At 36.9% G+C, this 18,025-nt stretch overlaps 1 protein-coding gene across 1 annotated transcript; it reads left to right on the forward strand.

The window, feature by feature from the left end:
• The first annotated feature begins 3,409 nt into the window (after positions 1-3,409).
• On the forward strand, positions 3,410-17,407 carry LOC120343370 (uncharacterized). The gene is made up of 16 exons (XM_078111217.1): positions 3,410-3,643; positions 4,068-4,187; positions 4,263-4,356; positions 4,875-5,040; positions 5,620-5,821; positions 6,178-6,347; positions 7,160-7,304; positions 7,816-8,059; positions 9,540-9,668; positions 10,435-10,571; positions 11,212-11,316; positions 11,966-12,138; positions 12,697-12,846; positions 13,679-13,833; positions 14,308-14,448; positions 15,673-17,407. Exons 1-16 carry the CDS (start codon positions 3,535-3,537, stop codon positions 15,797-15,799), a joined length of 2,367 nt encoding a protein of 788 aa, XP_077967343.1. The 5' UTR covers positions 3,410-3,534; the 3' UTR covers positions 15,800-17,407.
• The last annotated feature ends 618 nt before the right edge of the window (positions 17,408-18,025 follow it).

The raw sequence follows: 18,025 nt of genomic DNA on the forward strand, positions 1-18,025 counted from the left end.
GTTTCCTCGCCTTCGTTTTTGTCGCTTGTTTCGCTATTTGAATCAGTTAGACCCCTTTAGTCCATTTGCTTTCGATTTTCCACATTCCTTTTGAGCTCCTCACTTCTTTCCGGCTTCGCATTTCTTAGGCTTAGACCTCATAATGAATAAGGTTGATGCACTACTTCGCACTCCGTTTTCGCAGCTGCCGCTGGAACAAAAATTAGAGGTACAACGTCTTGGGCCTTATCAACCAAAAAATTGTTCACTGGAACAATCCCATGACGGAGGAAAGCGTCGGCGTACATTCTGCGCAGAAACTTGGTATAAAAAACACGAATGGTTGTGTTACAGCGAGGACAAAAATGCACTTTTTGTTTTTATTGCCTACTTTTTGCTACCGCCCGTGACTCACGTTGGTGTAAATTTGGTTTTAGAGATCTTAAACATCTTTCCGAGCGTGCCAGGGATCATCAATCTTCTATGGAGCATCTGGACAATGCAGTAAAATACCGAACATTCGGAAATGTTAATATTGCAGCACAGTTGGATGAAGGACGCGCGGTTTCTATTCGTCGGCACAACCAAAACGTCGAGAAAAACCGCCATGTTCTCGGTCGATTGATAGATGTTTTGAAGTTCATTGGTTGTCACGAGCTGTCCCTCCGTGGGCACGATGTACGGGCTGGCTCTTCTAATGGAGGGGTATTTTTGGATATGGTGGAATACACCGCATCCCTAGATACAGTATTGAGAGATCATCTTGATGCCGCAACTGTTTCGAAAGGGACATCTAAGGATATCCAAAATGATTTGCTCGACTCGATGTATAAAATTTATTTACAACATTTGGCTCTGGAAATTGAGAATTGCCAGTTCCTTTCGACTCAGTCTGACGAGACAACTGACATCACGTACAATTCCCAACTGGCTGTGATTTTTCGGTTTGTGAAAGATGGTAAACCTACCGAGAGATTTCACAGCTTTGTACCAATCGTTGATCGCACGGCTTGCGGGATATCGGCTGTACTGAAAGAAGTGTTACAGCCTTACAACGCGAAGTCAAAATTGATAGCTCAAACTTATGATGGCGCGGCAGTCATGAGTGGGTCGAAACATGGTGTTCAAGTTTATATAAAAAAAGATTTTCCTCATGCGCATTTTTTACATTGTTATGCACACCAATTTAACCTCGTTATTAAAAATATGTGTCTTGATACGCCTCTCGTCCGTATATTTTTTGCAAATGTTTCGGGGTTTTCTTCATTTTTTTCCGTTTCGCCGAAGCGCTCTGACCTCCTTCGCCAGATATGTAGCCGCCGTCTCCCAGCTTGTGCACCAACACGTTGGAACTTCCAATCACGCGTGGTGCAGGGCGTGTCCGAAGTTAGGTCTGGGCTCATTGAGTGTTTCAATGGCATTCAGAGCTCTCCGGTTTGGGACGAACGCTCTGTGAGGGAGGCGGCAGGTCTAAAGCGTCTGCTAGAAGATGGTGAGTTTTCATTTTTTTCTCGCTTTTTTCTCCACAATATTCTATCACGTGGATGTATTATACGGCGCATTGCAGTCAAGGCTAATGGATGGAGCGTCTGTGCAGTCGTGTATTTCAGACTTCTGCGATGCTGTATCTCGTATCCGGGAAACAATAAAATACGACGACACATGGAGTGCTTCTTTACGGCGCGGGCAAACAACGCAGCGTTTGATTTTGTCTGCAAAGGAATGCTGTGACATTCTGGTGAATCAAATAGGCGATCGTCTGCGCACTGAACACCTTGCCGCGTTCTCTTTGATGAACCCCAAAAATTTTTCAAAATTTGCACGTCAATTTCCCATCCATTTGTTGGCTACTGTCTCCAAATTTTACCCCATGATAAACGTGGGTAAATTGGAAAATGAATTACGATGTATATACACCAATCAAACTTTTTTGAACATCACATCAACTTGCGCGCTCTATGGGTTCCTCATAAATAACACTCTAGTAACTACCTTTGCGGCGTCTGCAAAATTTCTGGACATCATTTTGACGACGCCTATTTCTCCCGCCGACGCAGAGCAAACATTCAGCACGCTGAAGCGTATTAAAACGTATCTCAGAAACACAATGAAGCAAGATAGATTAAATTCCTTGACTGTTTTATCCATTCACAGAGACGTCATTTCTGGGATGCATGACTTTAATCAGCGCGTTATTGAGCATTTTGCTTCCAAGAAACCGCGGCGTGTTGCATATATGTTCAAGCAGTAGAAGTCTAGCAGCATATATATCTATGAGTGAGCGACGCATGTCCTTATCTTTGCATTACCTTTCCTTTCTTCATAGTAACGTTTTAAACCTTATTTTAGGTTTTGTCTGCTTTCCCGAAGTTTCTGTTAATATGTCATTGTATTTATCTGGGTAAATATTGCCTTTCCTTTTGAAAGAGGTTTCAAAATAAACTATGTCTATATTTATTAATCCCTTGACTTGGACCGGTTTTAAAGACACTTTCTTATCGTAAAAAATTGTCGCTTTTGCCGATTGGTTGTTACCGATGGAATGGTTTTTATACTCATAAAATGATGGGAGAACTTACAGCGCTCATCCTGTCCCCGTAGATGGGGGTGACTTGGTCCCGCAGTAGCTTGCCCCGGTTGTCAAAATGACCACGCGCCGCCACTGTGAAATACTGTTATTGGCGGGGAGTGCCATATGGTTTTGTCGATTTATATAACTAAAATATATTATTAGAGATAGATAATTATTAGACATTATTTACGAGATGCATAAATCGTAGACGAACGGGGGGATTCAGGAACATAATATTTATTTAAACCATGCTGGTCTGTCGAGTGCGCAAAGATCAACACCACTTTTGATTTCCATATGTCTAGGTCAATTCTGGTAATTTTATTCTCCCGTTAATCATAGTTTGTTAGCTAAACACGTCCCTAATCGAAGGCCATGCTCTTTATACTAGACCTATATATTGAATATATGCAAATGTAGTACAGTTGCGTTATTTCGCTGAAAGTCAATGTGCGCAAATGTTCATGGGTACAAATATCCCAGCATGCAAATGCCGTTGGGTTCGATCGATATGCGGAGCCTACAGTCGTCCGTCCATTCATACCTTTACAGGTGGTTGCTAGCTACCCCACTTTTGGCCAAAGAATGTGTATTAAAGATCCTTATTTTTTTTTTCGAAATTGTCAATACTCAATTCATCTTTCAGTTCCTAATAGCTGACCACAAAAGACGATGTGGTTACATACGATTCAATTGGGCATTCATTATATCACTTATGGATAGATTAAATAATAATTACCTGATGTCAGTGGCATGACAGGAATCAGTCCTCGACGTGGACAATATTTTCTTGCGCATTTCAAAACATGTTTTTCTGTCGTGAATAATATAAATGCTAAGGCGTTTTAGTTAACCTAATTAGTTGAAAAGGATAGATGGAATGAGTTGTTCAACTGATTTATTAAGACGATCTGATGAATTTTGGTTTGCAGTATTACTTACCGGTATTAGTGTTAATGATTTTAGGAAGGTAACTCTGAAAAATGACTCGATTTAGTGTGATTTATCGTTGTTTTCTAGACGTTTTGCTGCTTATATGCTGCAATACTGCATATGTCGTCGGCTTTGAAGGGAATTGTCCAAAACACCCAGGTAATGTACAATAATACTCCACTTTTTTACTAATAGTAGAGATTTTTCAAGCACTGTGCGCTTGAAAATTAACGCCTGTCTATCGCTTCGCTTCCATTGCAAAATGAGTCGCCTGAAATCTCAGGGCCGTTTTTGGACCAGCCGCCGAGAACGTAGCTAAAGTTGGACCTATTAATGCGACTCAACATGACGCTAACTCGGGCTTTTCGCTCCGAACAAGGCCAGGTGAGAGCAGCCACTAATTTCTAACGATATGTTATTGACGAATCTCTCAACAGGCTCACTTCGCTGTCGTGGTTATACAAGCATGGTCCCCTGACCAGGCCTATGGAAGGATCCACATTACGTATATAATTTATCATTAGTAATCGGCAATCATCAATACAATATAACTTAGAAATTCATTTATCTAATACGTTTGCAGAAAACTATGGAGAGACTAAAACAATCTCCAACATCGAATATTTCTACAATGTTTCAAGAACAAGTGAAGACAAAATCGAAGTTTCTCTGGTAATAACGTGGGATGTTATCGGCAATCATGGTTAGTCCCTACCTAAATATTTTAAGCAAAGCGGAGGCAGAATTATGTCAACTCAATTTTCTTGTTTGTGTATAGGTTCAGAATCCGATGGAATACTATTTAATACGGGCAGTGCTCTAAGTAGTGAAAAAGCAGAAATTTACACAAGAAATACGCAAGCTTTGACAAAGTTGGTTCATTTTGATGTTGGAATTCTTCCCGATATTTAACAGACCAATTATTATTTTGGAGATTTATATCACGACTAACTTCGAACAAAATTGAGTATACCCTCGAATATACTGATGTACAAACTACGACCTTAGTAAAAGCATTAACCTAACTATTTTCTTTGATTCGTCATAATGAACCTGTAAAAATATGTTAATTATGACTCATGGTTAGATATCACAAGGCTTTAGAAAACTTTTTGTCACAAATTGAGCCTTCCATCACCGAAGTATGAATATTGCTCCTCATTGATCGACCAATGCCGAAATGCAATTAAGTTTTTGTAAATTTCATTTTTAATTCAATCAGATTCTAAGTGGGGAACTCAAATTCTACAATAACTTTCTAAAAACATTTGAATTCGCAACAAAGTTATTTTGTAACAAATATCCTATTTTTTCATAAATAGGAATATACCACGAATCAAAACTAAAGATAACTTTTCTGTAAAAAAAACAGCATGTCTTTTTCATTCAGGGAAGAAGAACAAATTTGCAAAGACTTACTATTTTATAACAGGACAAATCTCACAGACGACAAGTTAAACATTCTCTGTAGACATAATGGAAACCGTTACGAGTGTCTAAATTGCACAACAAATAATCTTTGTAACGCAATAAATAATTATGCATATTTAGACAAGGTAATGTATGTCAAAGATTTGTGACATTCTGTTTATTCTCTTTTGTAAAGAACATTATACGATTTGCTCCAATATAGGTAATTTCTCATTTGGAAATCACTCTTTTTTGAATACAATCTTTCTCATGGCTTTTATCATGTAACAGGAAATTTTGAGGAACTAATTTTGAGGAAAGATTTATCCTTTAAATGAGTATAAATAAGGTGCGAAGTTGTCCGCAAAGACGCCAGTGAGTGACGAGACTGGGTTTCATCGAAAGGACGTTATGTGGTCCTTGATTAAAACGAGTGAAATCCTTGTTAAGTTTGTATATTTCAATCCTCAATTTAAAACGACGTAACGACGATAAAACCATTTATACAAATCGAAATAAAACGGTAAAATAACTTCAAGTTGGAATGTCAGACAGAATCTTGCGTCTTTGATGTGTGTCTTGCCGCAGCTAAAAGTTGAGTGCCATCAAAAATTTAAAAGCACAAAACCAAGCGTGGTCAGCATGACGAGGCGCCTATTCATTAGGCGAAGGGAAGTAAAAACGAAGCAATATTTTCTGGCCTCACGCAATATTCTTTTGCATAGGAGACTCGTCTCCTGCAATGGAACAATGTGCAATTCGGCCAGAAGCACGATATCGTCCTCAGAACTTATGTAAATTACACTTTGAGTGAAAAAACTCGAATGGATTTATACGGATTTTGCATGCATGAGCTTGTTGAAAGACAAAATATGAACGAGTTGGAAGCTTCAAAACTGTGCAAACATTTGGAATTTGATTCTGGAGGTCACTGCATTCTTTGTATTTGACGAATAGAAATCAGCACGACACGATTGTATTTATGCGTCATATAATTTAGAGTTCATTTGTAAAAATGAAATGCAACATAATTCTTAGTCTTTCTAAACTTCCGTATTTTATGATTTTCAAAAAGTTTGAAGCTGCTTCACGAACGAATTTTGAAAATTACTAAAATTAACATTTATAGAATAAAAAATTATCAAAACATAGATATATACTAAAGTTACTGATAATATAATTGTATTGTTTTATTTTATGGATTAGTACATCTTGTTACTCAGCGAGTACGGTGGTTTCAATTGATCATTCATGACAGTCTATCCACTTTTATATATATTTAGGCGATTACTGTTCTGGACCAGTATCAAGTCTTGTTATGAAACCGAAATACGATCTCGCAAACAATTCAGCTCCGATAGAAGTATCTTGGAATCTTCCACTCGATATTGCAAAAAATTCAAAAGTAACTTCTTTCAGAATAAAATTGAACGGTCAAGAAGGAATTGAAAAGGTAATCTCACCAAATGGTACAATTATTTTCAACTATTGTAAATATTACTTTAATTGCAAAAATCTCTAATTCGTGTAGACAATATGGTGTGCCGATCATCAGTGCTTACAGTTTAAAGTTACGGGCTAAACTGCTTTTGCCAAAAACTCAATAATAAAACAGCTAATCCGAAGGCGTTGGATCCTAGGTATGTTGAAATAGCAAGATAATAAAAATTTGGGAAATCCAATGCCCACAACTTAACTCAGAAATTAATAAATTCGGTAGAAATCGCCAATACGAGAAGATTAAAGTTTTCCCAAAATGTACTAACTAGTTGCCTGGGACAGGGCTACTCAACTATTTTCACCAAGGATCTGTATACAAAATTTAAAAATATATTGGGTTCTGTCATTCCAGAAAATATATATATTTATATATACTATTATGTAAAAAAAAAACTTCAAATGCATCGTTCAACAAAATACAAAAGCAATGCACAATGTCGTTCCTTGGTATTAACTGGAAGAAAACGATGATAATGCTTACAATACGAGAAGCAGATGTGATCCGAAATGAATAATCGAAGGGTCCCGATTTGGACCCCGGTCTGCCAGTTGAGCAACTCTGGCTTAGAGGATGATTGTACTGATTCTTATTAGAGGTGAAAAGCGTATGAGAAGTTATGCACCTGTTCTAGACCCAAACAATTTGAGCCTTCTCATAATTCCATAGGTTAAATTAATCTAATTCCATAGCATATTTCGTTGCGAAGAGCATTGATGTGTTGTTGTAATTAATTCCCGCTAATGCAAATATCTTGTACGTTATAGTTTTTCGTTACGGAAACTTTACGCAATCAAAAACAATTCACATGGAAAACAGATCTAGAAATTAATGCAAAGTATTATGTAGAAATCATCCCACTGTGTGGAAAAAAGAAAGGTTATTCTATATCCGATAAAATCGTGTTAAAAGGTTTGTATGTTTCTCTAATGTTTAATATTATTTAAACAATCCAGTAATATGCTTTTCGTTCTACTTAGAACATTAAAAGTACAGACGTATACTGGAAATCTTCATCGAAAACACAAATTCCATTAAGGAAATATCTTGTTGTATCAAAATAATTCTAAACAGTACCGGATATATCAAACACGCCTTAAAACATTGAAACAGCATTAATGCAAATCATCACTTTGTATAATTTCAACTTTTCAAATTTATGGACAAAGTACACGATAATATAGTACAGGGAGACCCAGTTCTATAGACAGAACCCCGGTCACTTGGAACCTATTCTAGTGAGAACAGAACTTTTGTGCAAAGCATCGAATGAATAAGGGAACTTTTGGGCACAGCAATCATACACAAACAGAAGTGCAAATCTTACACGAATTCACTTCATTTTTGTTAATTAAGAAGTATGGGTTCTGCTTTTGGGCCACCCTGTTATATAATGTGACAATCAGAATAATTCATATTTCAGATATTGACGCATGCAGTCCGCCGGATATTCCATCATACTGTGATGTGAATGCAAGATGTATAGATTTCGAATCCACAAGTAAAGTAGCAGCGAGATGCCAATGTGATCAACTTTACGCTGGAAACGGGGTGAATACATATTGGAATGGCTCTGGTTGTCGACTTGATTGTGGAAAAATCAAAAATCATTTATGTAGTAAAACTGCTGTATGCTCGAATTCAACATTAGAATGCACATGTCCAAGGTCAGTTGAGAGTACTTAGAAATGGGAAAATCAAATTTGATAGAAAGTATAATAGTACGTTGCACATCATCGCCAAATTTCAGCAAAAAATGGGTCATAAACTGATCTGTACCAAATATAATCTGAGCACAGCTTGGGCAATATTATGCAAATCTTAGTGAATATTGTCGCTTTAAATGCATAAAATGATTGGTCTCAAATATCAATTTAAACGAATACATTTGCGCGCACAGAAACGAGAAACTGCAAGTAAATTATTTCCAATTGACACAATTCATCACGAAATTGTTTATGATATATCGAATTACACGGAAAACCAAGAATTTTATCCGACGCACGAGGAGATCAGATATAAACCACGAAATTCAATGGTAAACCTTGTGTCAGCCTACGAGGAAACGAATTCCGTGCTCACACAATTTAACCGCAGGTCGCATTTCGGCTTCCCATGAGCTCAATACTGTTTGACCTGAGCGTTTTCTGCTTATATGACCGCTGGAGTAAAATTCCTTTACTTAGAAATCGGGTAATACCTATTTATCCCACATGAATGTGTTGAATATTCATAAAGTAATTGACATTTTCTGAGAAATAACGCAATACAGTTTGCGAACGACGATCTTCCGATCACCTTTAAATTCCGTTAAATTCTTTTCTACGCTTATATTGGAACTGTCCATTCTTTCCTCACCATTCATTCAATGTTTGGACTCTTGTCTAGTCTTACACACAAGTCGCACTCCCGCTTTTATACATATTAGTTCGTTTATAAAGTGTGCACAAATCGGTACTCCCGTAGTATGTGTACCATGTTTGGGTTAGGTCATAATTTTATAGCTATTTTTTATTTCAGTTATATTACGAGTGCCTGTGTTAGCCAAGTGAATATACCCCCTGTCCTTTATGCTTCAGTCCCTTTACACAACTTGATGTGAAGTAGGCGAACAAAATTAGTTACCTCTATATTGGTACACACACTTCTGAAGCGCCGAAAATCAATACCATAGCAATAATAAAGAACTAAATACTATTAGTAATACTTCAGTAAATACAAAGCAACTCCCCCACCCCAACCCCAACAGCCCCCGGTTGAGAAATCACCTTGCTGTCGAAATTCCCAATCTCGTTTATATATGTTTTTTTCGGTTCCATTACATTTGAACCCACGTACATTTGAACCCATGACAATTGCACCTGTATGCGATTGCACCTATGGAATTTTTTTTTGTTTTACGGATAGTTAAACCCATGGGTTTTAGCACCCGCATATAGATTGAACCCGTGGATATACGCATGGGTTCAAATGTACATGGGTTCAAATGTACGGTCACCGTTTTTTTCCATCGTGGTTAGTTGTTTCATTCAAACGCATGGTGCAGTATTTCGCATCGTTTATAGACCTACTCTAGGCGTCTACTACGCCTATCCATGACGTTATCATTACGTAAGTGATGTCATGTATTCTCTTCGTATTGTTAAGATTGTCATTTGGCGATGGATTACTAAAAGGATCTGGATGTACCGGGAACGAAATTTTCATTCTTCCAACAATTGCATTTCTAATAATTGTTATCGTGATATGCTTCGGAGCCAGGCGCTGGAAACAACGGTAATAAACTTTATTTGGTAGTATTAGTAGTATGATGTGAATACCTACGGTAAGTAGAGATCAGAAGACGAAGTGCTACGACAGTCATCCAATTTTAATAATTCGTTACTAGCTGTCGTACCAAATGATTCTCGGTTCAATTCCAGAATTTTTTTCACCATGTTAAGAGAAATCGTCGCTGAGCATATGTCGGGTACTGGGACCGAGGCAAAGATTTAACAAAGAAGACTTTAGTTCATTCAATCGGACTATGAGTTGCCAAAGGTTCAGATTTACAGCATTTTTAACCTTCGAAAATTATGACAACAACGGGGCATAATTGTTCGGGGTTTTATTTGCAGAATCAATCCAACTATGCCACGAAGAAATTACGCGGACATTATTTACCAGATTAAGTTATGGTTTAGATAAGAATCATAACAGTTGCCACACATTTCGAAAAAACATACCTTCTTATTATACTATCAGTTGGTGCTATCAGTTCGCGCAGGTGGATCCCTATTCTTAAAATGCAAGGATGCTTCAAGAATAAATATGACTATTCCATGTGATTTGAAAGTTTGGCTGCCTAACTAACGCTGATATATTTCAGTAACGTTTTGTGTTATCGAGGTCAGATTTCCAGAATAGCTGAAATACGCTTATCTGAAAAAACGTTTGTGCTAGACGTATATTTGTGTTAGTGTGCAGCAGACCTTTAATCACACAGACTAGACTTTTTCATATTACTTGTAAACTTAATCTATGTTTATTTCATTTATTATAGCAACGAAATGAGAAAAAGGTCTTCAATATTTGTCGTAGCATACGAGAATGACGAGGGAGCGAAACTTGGTACCGTAAAAAATATTTCAACTGTTTTCGAAAAATGGGAAGTGGATCGTAAAGATTTATTTCTGGGAGGTAATTAGTATTACCCTGTAATTAATGATTCCGTATTTAGGTTTTATTACCTTTTAACAAAGTACAAAATCCACGATTAATTTGGACTTTATTTTACGAGTCATGCTTTTAGGGAAGTCATGCATTGTTTCTTAATACTATATTGTATAGAATATTTTACAACTATACATTAGAGCTTGGGATATGGAAATACGGAAACCACTGTTGTCACATAGGTAGCCGTGACCTAAGGCCAGACCTGAAATGACGCCTTTAAAAAGAGAATACATGTAAAACTACTTAAATTACCATAAAGGACCAAAAGTGTTTCAAATGGCCAACCTGCATTTGACTGTTTTTGTTATATTTACAACCATTTAATCTGATTTTCAAAATAAATCGGTAATATGTGTACGACGTATACTGACGAATGTGCACGAAAATTCCGATGTTGTCAATACGCAAAATTTCCTTTGAATGTCTACTTGAGATTGCTAGAGTTCTTACGTCAATTTTTCAAGCAGTTTATTGCACTTGTAGTTTATTCAATGTTATTAAAGTTTCAATTTTAGCTTTTTTTTTAATATTATTCACAGTTGAAATTTTTGTACATATTTTAATTTTTTTTCAACGGTATAAAATAAAGACGATATTTTTCTAGACGTTTTAGGAAGAGGGAAATTTGCTGTTGTAAATAAAGGAATTCTAATAACTAGCAAAGATGGCGTCATGAAACACATCGATGTTGCAGTGAAAACGCCTTCGGGTTTGTCATTATTAGATTTATTCTTATAGGGTTTTGGGTATATCGAGCTCCCTAATTTGTTTTGTACGCCTTTCGTTTAGTGCAGAGCCCTGTACAAACTGCCACTGATATCTAACGATATGTAAGGTATTATCATTTATTTGGAAAACCGGTATCTGTCCGGTTCGGCACTGCCTACATAATTTATTACACATGGATGAGGTTGAGACTTGGGATTTGAACCCGGATGTGTAATATGCGATGCCAACTTAATTTGTCGAACTCTTTAACCGTTAGTCCTTGAGCCGTCAGAACGGCTAACAAGGAATTGTCGGTGAAACATCTAAGCAAAAATCTGAGCAGTGATATTTGAATTTTTTTTGCATATTAAATGAGGAAGTGATCTCACTTTCTTGAGAATCCTGTAATTACATTCAACTGAACCAACACGATTTGTTTTGTAGATTATAGTTTCGGAATTGTCGTTGAAAATTTGAGATTGAATGTGATCTAATAACCATTTTTTATCAATCCAATTCCAAAGCGACGATCAATTACTTTTCTATGGTCGATATGGCAGTCATTTAGCAAAGATTACTTCTAACTGCTACTTACTGATTACTTTTAACTGCTAGTTTACTATTTTGAAGCATTTTAATCGTGTATTCAGACGGAAGACCAGATGATGAGTTTCTCAGTGAAATGCATCTTCTTATGTCTACGGAGAAGCATAAAAACATTGTCAGTGTAATTGCGTGTTGTACTGCGGATTCTCCTATTTTGCTGATAACTGAGTACTTAATGTACGGTGATTTGCGCAACTTCCTTTTGGAAGCAAGAGAGGTATGATACAGTTGCTCCCATTTTTCGTATACATTTCGTATATATCATATACAACCTGCTCAAGTCTGCGACTCCCGGTCATCTGTTTATTTGCCTAGTTTTGTAATAGAGCTGCTGCTTTGTATTTTTACAGTAGCATGGACTATACCCAATTGCTTGTGGGTTATGACATCCTCCACTATTTAAGTCATTGTATTTTTAACGATCAATTCGCTAAATATTCCCGCAGTCGACCTGAGTAGTTAACCGAACAAGAGACTCAGAATATTTACAAAATATCCCACCTTCAGAGGCTTCAAAAATTATGCCACACACTTTTATGAAAATCCCATGCCACATATATGAGGTGGGATTCATGTTAGGTTTTAGGTTAGCATAGATATAATACTTCGGCTAAAAGGTTAGAGTAAGAATAATATGAAGTTGATAAAATTGGCAGAAGTGTAGAAAAGCGAGATACCCCTTTTTTGAGACTCGCTAAATTAAACGAAAATGCGGATGCTATGTATGCACATATGTGTAACAATTCTAACCTTTGATTATTTAACATTAATTCAGGATAAAAACTGGAAACGGGATGACACATATCTATTGACCGATTCGGATATTTGTAGAATTTGTAAACAAATTGCTGATGGAATGCAACATCTAGCTCATAATAGAATAATACATGGAGACCTAGCTGCAAGGAACGTACTTGTTGGAAAGGTTTGTTATATGTTTGTCGTATAAAAGTTCAGTGGAGCCAGTCATCGTTAGATTTTAGCAATAATTACACCTTCTCACCAGTGGTGAGATTCAACCTTTTTGTCAGCCGGTTTCATCACAAAAGTCATAGTTTTTCAGCCGGTTCTGTTACAAACAGAACATTGACAGTACTAGTAATTTTAACCGGTTCGCTGATCTCATAAATTCCGTGTGACGGTTCTATAGAACCGGTGCGAACCGGCTGAATTCCACCACTGCTCCTAACTACGTAGATATATCAGGTTTTCTAATTTTAAGTATTGAAGTAGCGTTTTATGGCGCCAGTTATGATATTTTTGATTTTCAGTAACTTCCTAACAATTTTGGAAGTTTTCAGAATCAAATTGATACTCTCATAGAAAAACTATAGCAATTGCTCGATTGTTTTGTGGTCAACTGCAGATTCACGATAATCGCCTCTTTCGCACATATGAATGACCGCTTACACATAGTGCGATTTTAGGTCCAATACCGAACAAATAAAACACCAATACCAACGTACAAAGCTTTATTTAATTGATGTTTTTATTCGAATTTTTTTATGAGGCGGTTTCATACTTCCACTCTGTACCATGATAACGTAGTGAGGTACAATTATGAAAAATCTAGAATCTTTCTGTTTCAGCATTGCCCTCCCAATTTATTTTGGTGAGTGTGGCAAGCACAGTAATTGAATCCGACATTTTTAGCTGCTATGTCAACATATTAACTACCCTCGCGTCCACATATGCCACAAAACTAGGATTTTTTATATATTTTTCTGTCTTAAAAATATGCATTCACAATAAAACAGGATCTTGTCTGCAAAATATCAGACTTTGGTTTGGCGAACGATGTTTATAGATACGGAGAAATAAGAAACGCGATGGAAAGAAATGTTCCTTTCAAATGGACGAGTCCGGAAAGAATGGAACGTGGAAAAGTACCTATTACTTGGCGAAGCGACGTGTGAGAGACCTTAATACACTCAAAGTTTAGTTATTTCCATTGTATTCATTCCAAACATTTGCATTTTTTGTGGCCACTCAAGTAATTCATTAACTCGAATCGGGCTAGACCTAAGTCACCATTCATCAACTAAACTAACCGTCAGTGATTGACTCAACACAAGACCCAGCCTGTGACTTCAAGGGATACCGGGAATCACTCACGCATATTAACCTAGATTAACACGATTCGGAATATTTGATCGTTTCGATTTCATGCGAGCAAATCCGTTTTCCAGACATTTCAATCCTGTCCAAAAAAATTGTTCAAATCAAGATTCAAATATCTATATTCAAAATGAGGAAAATCACTAAAAGGTAGAATTGCCCGCGACTACGAGCCTGTATTGCAATACCAACATTTGGGATTTGAGAATACTTAACGAGATCTGAGCTCAATTGCCATTAAAAAACAGCCTATTTAATTTTCTACCAGATGGTCTTTCGGAATCGTCATGTATGAAGCAATCACTCTCGGTTCTTCTCCATTTCCGAATATTACTTCGACAGATGATTTGTATTTGAGGCTTAAAACAGGATACAGGATGGGTCGCCCTATGAGCTGCAGTAAAGAGTTGTAAGTCTCTGTATTCCTCAGTTTGTGATGGGCTTTTGGGGTCAGTTATGTCATTTAGTTATTAAAGTTCCAACATTTCATAAAGTCAGTTTGAACTCCACCACGACACAAATAAATGACAACCCACAACAATTCAGAAAAGTTGCCAAAATTTCAAACGAGGTTCAAGCATGCGGTATAATACAACCACTTGAAAAATCGGCATAAGAGCATTTTGCTGTAAAACAAGTATTTGCAATAAAACAGTTAGATTTTTGAAGTACTTTTTTATTTAAAAAATATTAATTATATAAGAGCATACCCTAACCCAGGCCTGGGCAAGTTGCGGCCCGCGGCAACGTTTTATCCGGCCCGTGAGCAAGTTTCTAGATTTAGACGTTATATAATAACATTCGACTAAATTTCCTTTAAAACGACGATTGTTTTCGTCATCTCGAGGTGTTATTTAGAACGTAAACACCTTTACGTCGGCGATTAGTCTCTTCAAGTCACAAATTTTCCTCAACATATACATGTCTTGTATACGGAACTGTGCAACCATTGAAAAAAACGAGTTATCATCGGCGACGAGATGCTAAAGATAAATAAAGGAGTGAATCTGCAAGCAACCCAAATCTAGATTTGGAGAGGCAATATAAAATACTAAAAAATGAACAGAAACAAGTTATGATCAAACGGCTCGCAACAGATTAAAAACGCTTTTGTGAAAATGGAAACTAAAAATTGTCTGGTGCCCACGGCGAACATCTTAATTGCATAGCCTTCGTGGGCGCGATGTAGCCTACCTTTTGATCAATTCTAAAACTACCGACGGGGCATGATTTATCGTACGTATTTAAATGTGTAATAAAATACAATAAAAACACGCAATTGACTCTACTTAGTCCGGCCCGCCACTGCATTTTGAATAATTATTCAAAGTGGCCCGATACCAAAAATAATTGCCCAGCCCTGCCCTAACAACTTAACTGTTTTTATCACAAATAATTGTTTTACAGCAAAATGCTCCCGCGGCAATTTTTTATGCTATCACAAATACATGTTTTACAGCAAAATGCTCTTGCGGCGATTCTTCATGCTATCACAAATACGTGTTTTACTGCAAAATGCTCTTGTGGCGAAATTTCCTACAAAGAAATTTCCGGACACGACTGTGGACACCTATCCCGTCACAAGTTTTATATATGGCACTTACTATTATTTAACGATAAATTCTTGTTTCAGTTACGAAATTATGAAAAGTTGTTGGCAATGGATTCCTTCAAATCGTCCTTCGTTCAAAACACTTTCGGATATGCTGAAAAGAAATCAGAATATTCCTGGAACATACGTCAATATTCAATGTGAATAAAAATATGTGAAATAAAGATCTGGTGGAACTTAGTAAATAAGGATCTACTCGGACAAAAAATTCAAATATAACAAGCAAAAATATTGATTTTTTGTCACTGTATTTTTGAGTGTGGTATATATATGCAGTGATGAGCAGGAAAAATCGTAACAACCATAACGTAACTAATTCGTGAAAATATATTATATTTACAGTCCACGGACGCTTTCCCCGAGTTGTGTTTTTCCTTAAAAAATGACATATTTTCATAAAGTTCATCGCCATGTAACATTTGAAACTTATCCAGCAGACCAGACACTTATTTTAATCAGACAGATTTTCAGGCGCGATTGTGAATATTGTCTTGTTTATTTATTTTTGGGTTTCGATAATATTTCCAAAATACTAGTATAAATAAAATGAATTGCCAGAATATACGACGCTAAAATCTGTTGTCATTACTTTATAACATCTGTTTGATTAATTTTGAATAAAATGGTGTTTTTGAAGCGCTCAACCTGCCGGTACTTGAAAACCCTTTTCAAAATAAGCGTGGAAAATATCATAATGATTAGATATAGACGTTTTCCCTATCTTTGTCCCCAGAAAATTCCTCCTCATACTTCACTTTTGCACACAATTTTACGCCTGTTTTGAGAGTGTTGTGGAATGTTAGCTTTTTTAAACTGGTTTACATGTTTGAAACCAAAATTTATGTTAGAGTTATTCGTAACAAATACTGATAGCTAATTTATCCCAGTCTTATCTATCTCATAGTCTGCGAGCCTTTGTAGCGAATGTGCATTGTGTAACTATGGATTATAATGTATTTAACCCTTTCATATTAATAGCATGTAATATTCCACAAAATAGGCCGCATTATGTTTCGCAACAGCGATAATGCATTCGCTCCATGTATTGCCTTTCTCGTTTCGACCACTATCGTTTCCGGTTTGCCGAGAATGCTCTATAATATTGTGTTTTGTTTCACTCGATATATGACTTGTGATCTGACCGTAATCTTACTGCATTAAGAATTAAGTGTGTACAATTTTATCTGTATTTGGAATTTGGATCGTGCATCTTTTTTTTAAATAATATACAACAATTCGACAATCAATATCGCGATCTTAACTTCAACTTTAACCTTCAATCACATGACACGAAAACTTCACTCTCCCCTAGCTGATTTAAGCCAATGCTCACCCAAAGGTGCGTTACCAAGTTAATTTTTTTACTGTCGAGGGGGAATTGTGTAGCGAATGTGCATTGTGTAACTATGGATTATAATGTATTTAACCCTTTCATATTAATAGCATGTAATATTTCACAAAATAGGCCGCATTATGTTTCGCAACAGCGATAATGCATTCGCTCCATGTATTGCCTTTCTCGTTTCGACCACTATCGTTTCCGGTTTGCCGAGAATGCTCTATAATATTGTGTTTTGTTTCACTCGATATATGACTTGTGATCTGACCGTAATCTTACTGCATTAAGAATTAAGTGTGTACAATTTTATCTGTATTTGGAATTTGGATCGTGCATCTTTTCAATAATATACAACAATTCGACAATCAACATCGTGTGCTTATTATCACCTGAGGGAATCCAGATTGGAGTCACATTCCATAACACGTGAAATTAATGGGAATCGAACTTTGAATATTAGGGTGAACAGTCTTTATCCCTAAGACCGCATCTTGTCTCCCTATACCTTATTTATGATCACTACAACTGAAGTAAAGATTCCGTGGGGAAATACGAAAACGAGACAATGTTTACAACCTTACTTGAATATCTGTCTGATTGACAAAAGTGTCCAAGCGTCTGCAGAAATTGTAACCATGTCTCCCTCAACCTCTCTATCTATGACGCGTTGCCTATCTACACAACCTTCCTATCCTCGACCTACTACCCCATCTCTTCCAACCTTCCTATCCTCGACCTACTACCCCATTTCTTCCAACCTTCCTATCCTCGACCTACTACCCCATCTCTTCCAACCTTCCTATCCTCGACCTACTACCCCATCTCTTCCAACCTTCCTATCCTCGACCTACTACCCCATTTCTTCCAACCTTCCTATCCTCGACCTACTACCCCATCTCTTCCAACCTTCCTATCCTCGACCTACTACCCCATCTCTTCCAACCTTCCTATCCTCGACCTACTACCCCATTTCTTCCAACCTTCCTATCCTCGACCTACTACCCCATCTCTTCCAACCTTCCTATCCTCGACCTA

The sequence above is a fragment of the Styela clava genome, chromosome 3 (genome assembly GCF_964204865.1).
Source record: "Styela clava chromosome 3, kaStyClav1.hap1.2, whole genome shotgun sequence".
Classification (NCBI taxonomy): domain Eukaryota; kingdom Metazoa; phylum Chordata; class Ascidiacea; order Stolidobranchia; family Styelidae; genus Styela; species Styela clava.

Bases quoted from the DNA above. Each gene is read 5' to 3' on its own strand.
- LOC120343370 (XM_078111217.1), top strand. From the start codon at position 3,535: ATGACTCGATTTAGTGTGATTTATCGTTGTTTTCTAGACGTTTTGCTG. The intron at 9,669-10,434 runs GTAATAAACTTT...CATTTATTATAG, and splicing joins GCCAGGCGCTGGAAACAACG to CAACGAAATGAGAAAAAGGT. The intron at 12,847-13,678 runs GTTTGTTATATG...ACAATAAAACAG, and splicing joins GGAACGTACTTGTTGGAAAG to GATCTTGTCTGCAAAATATC.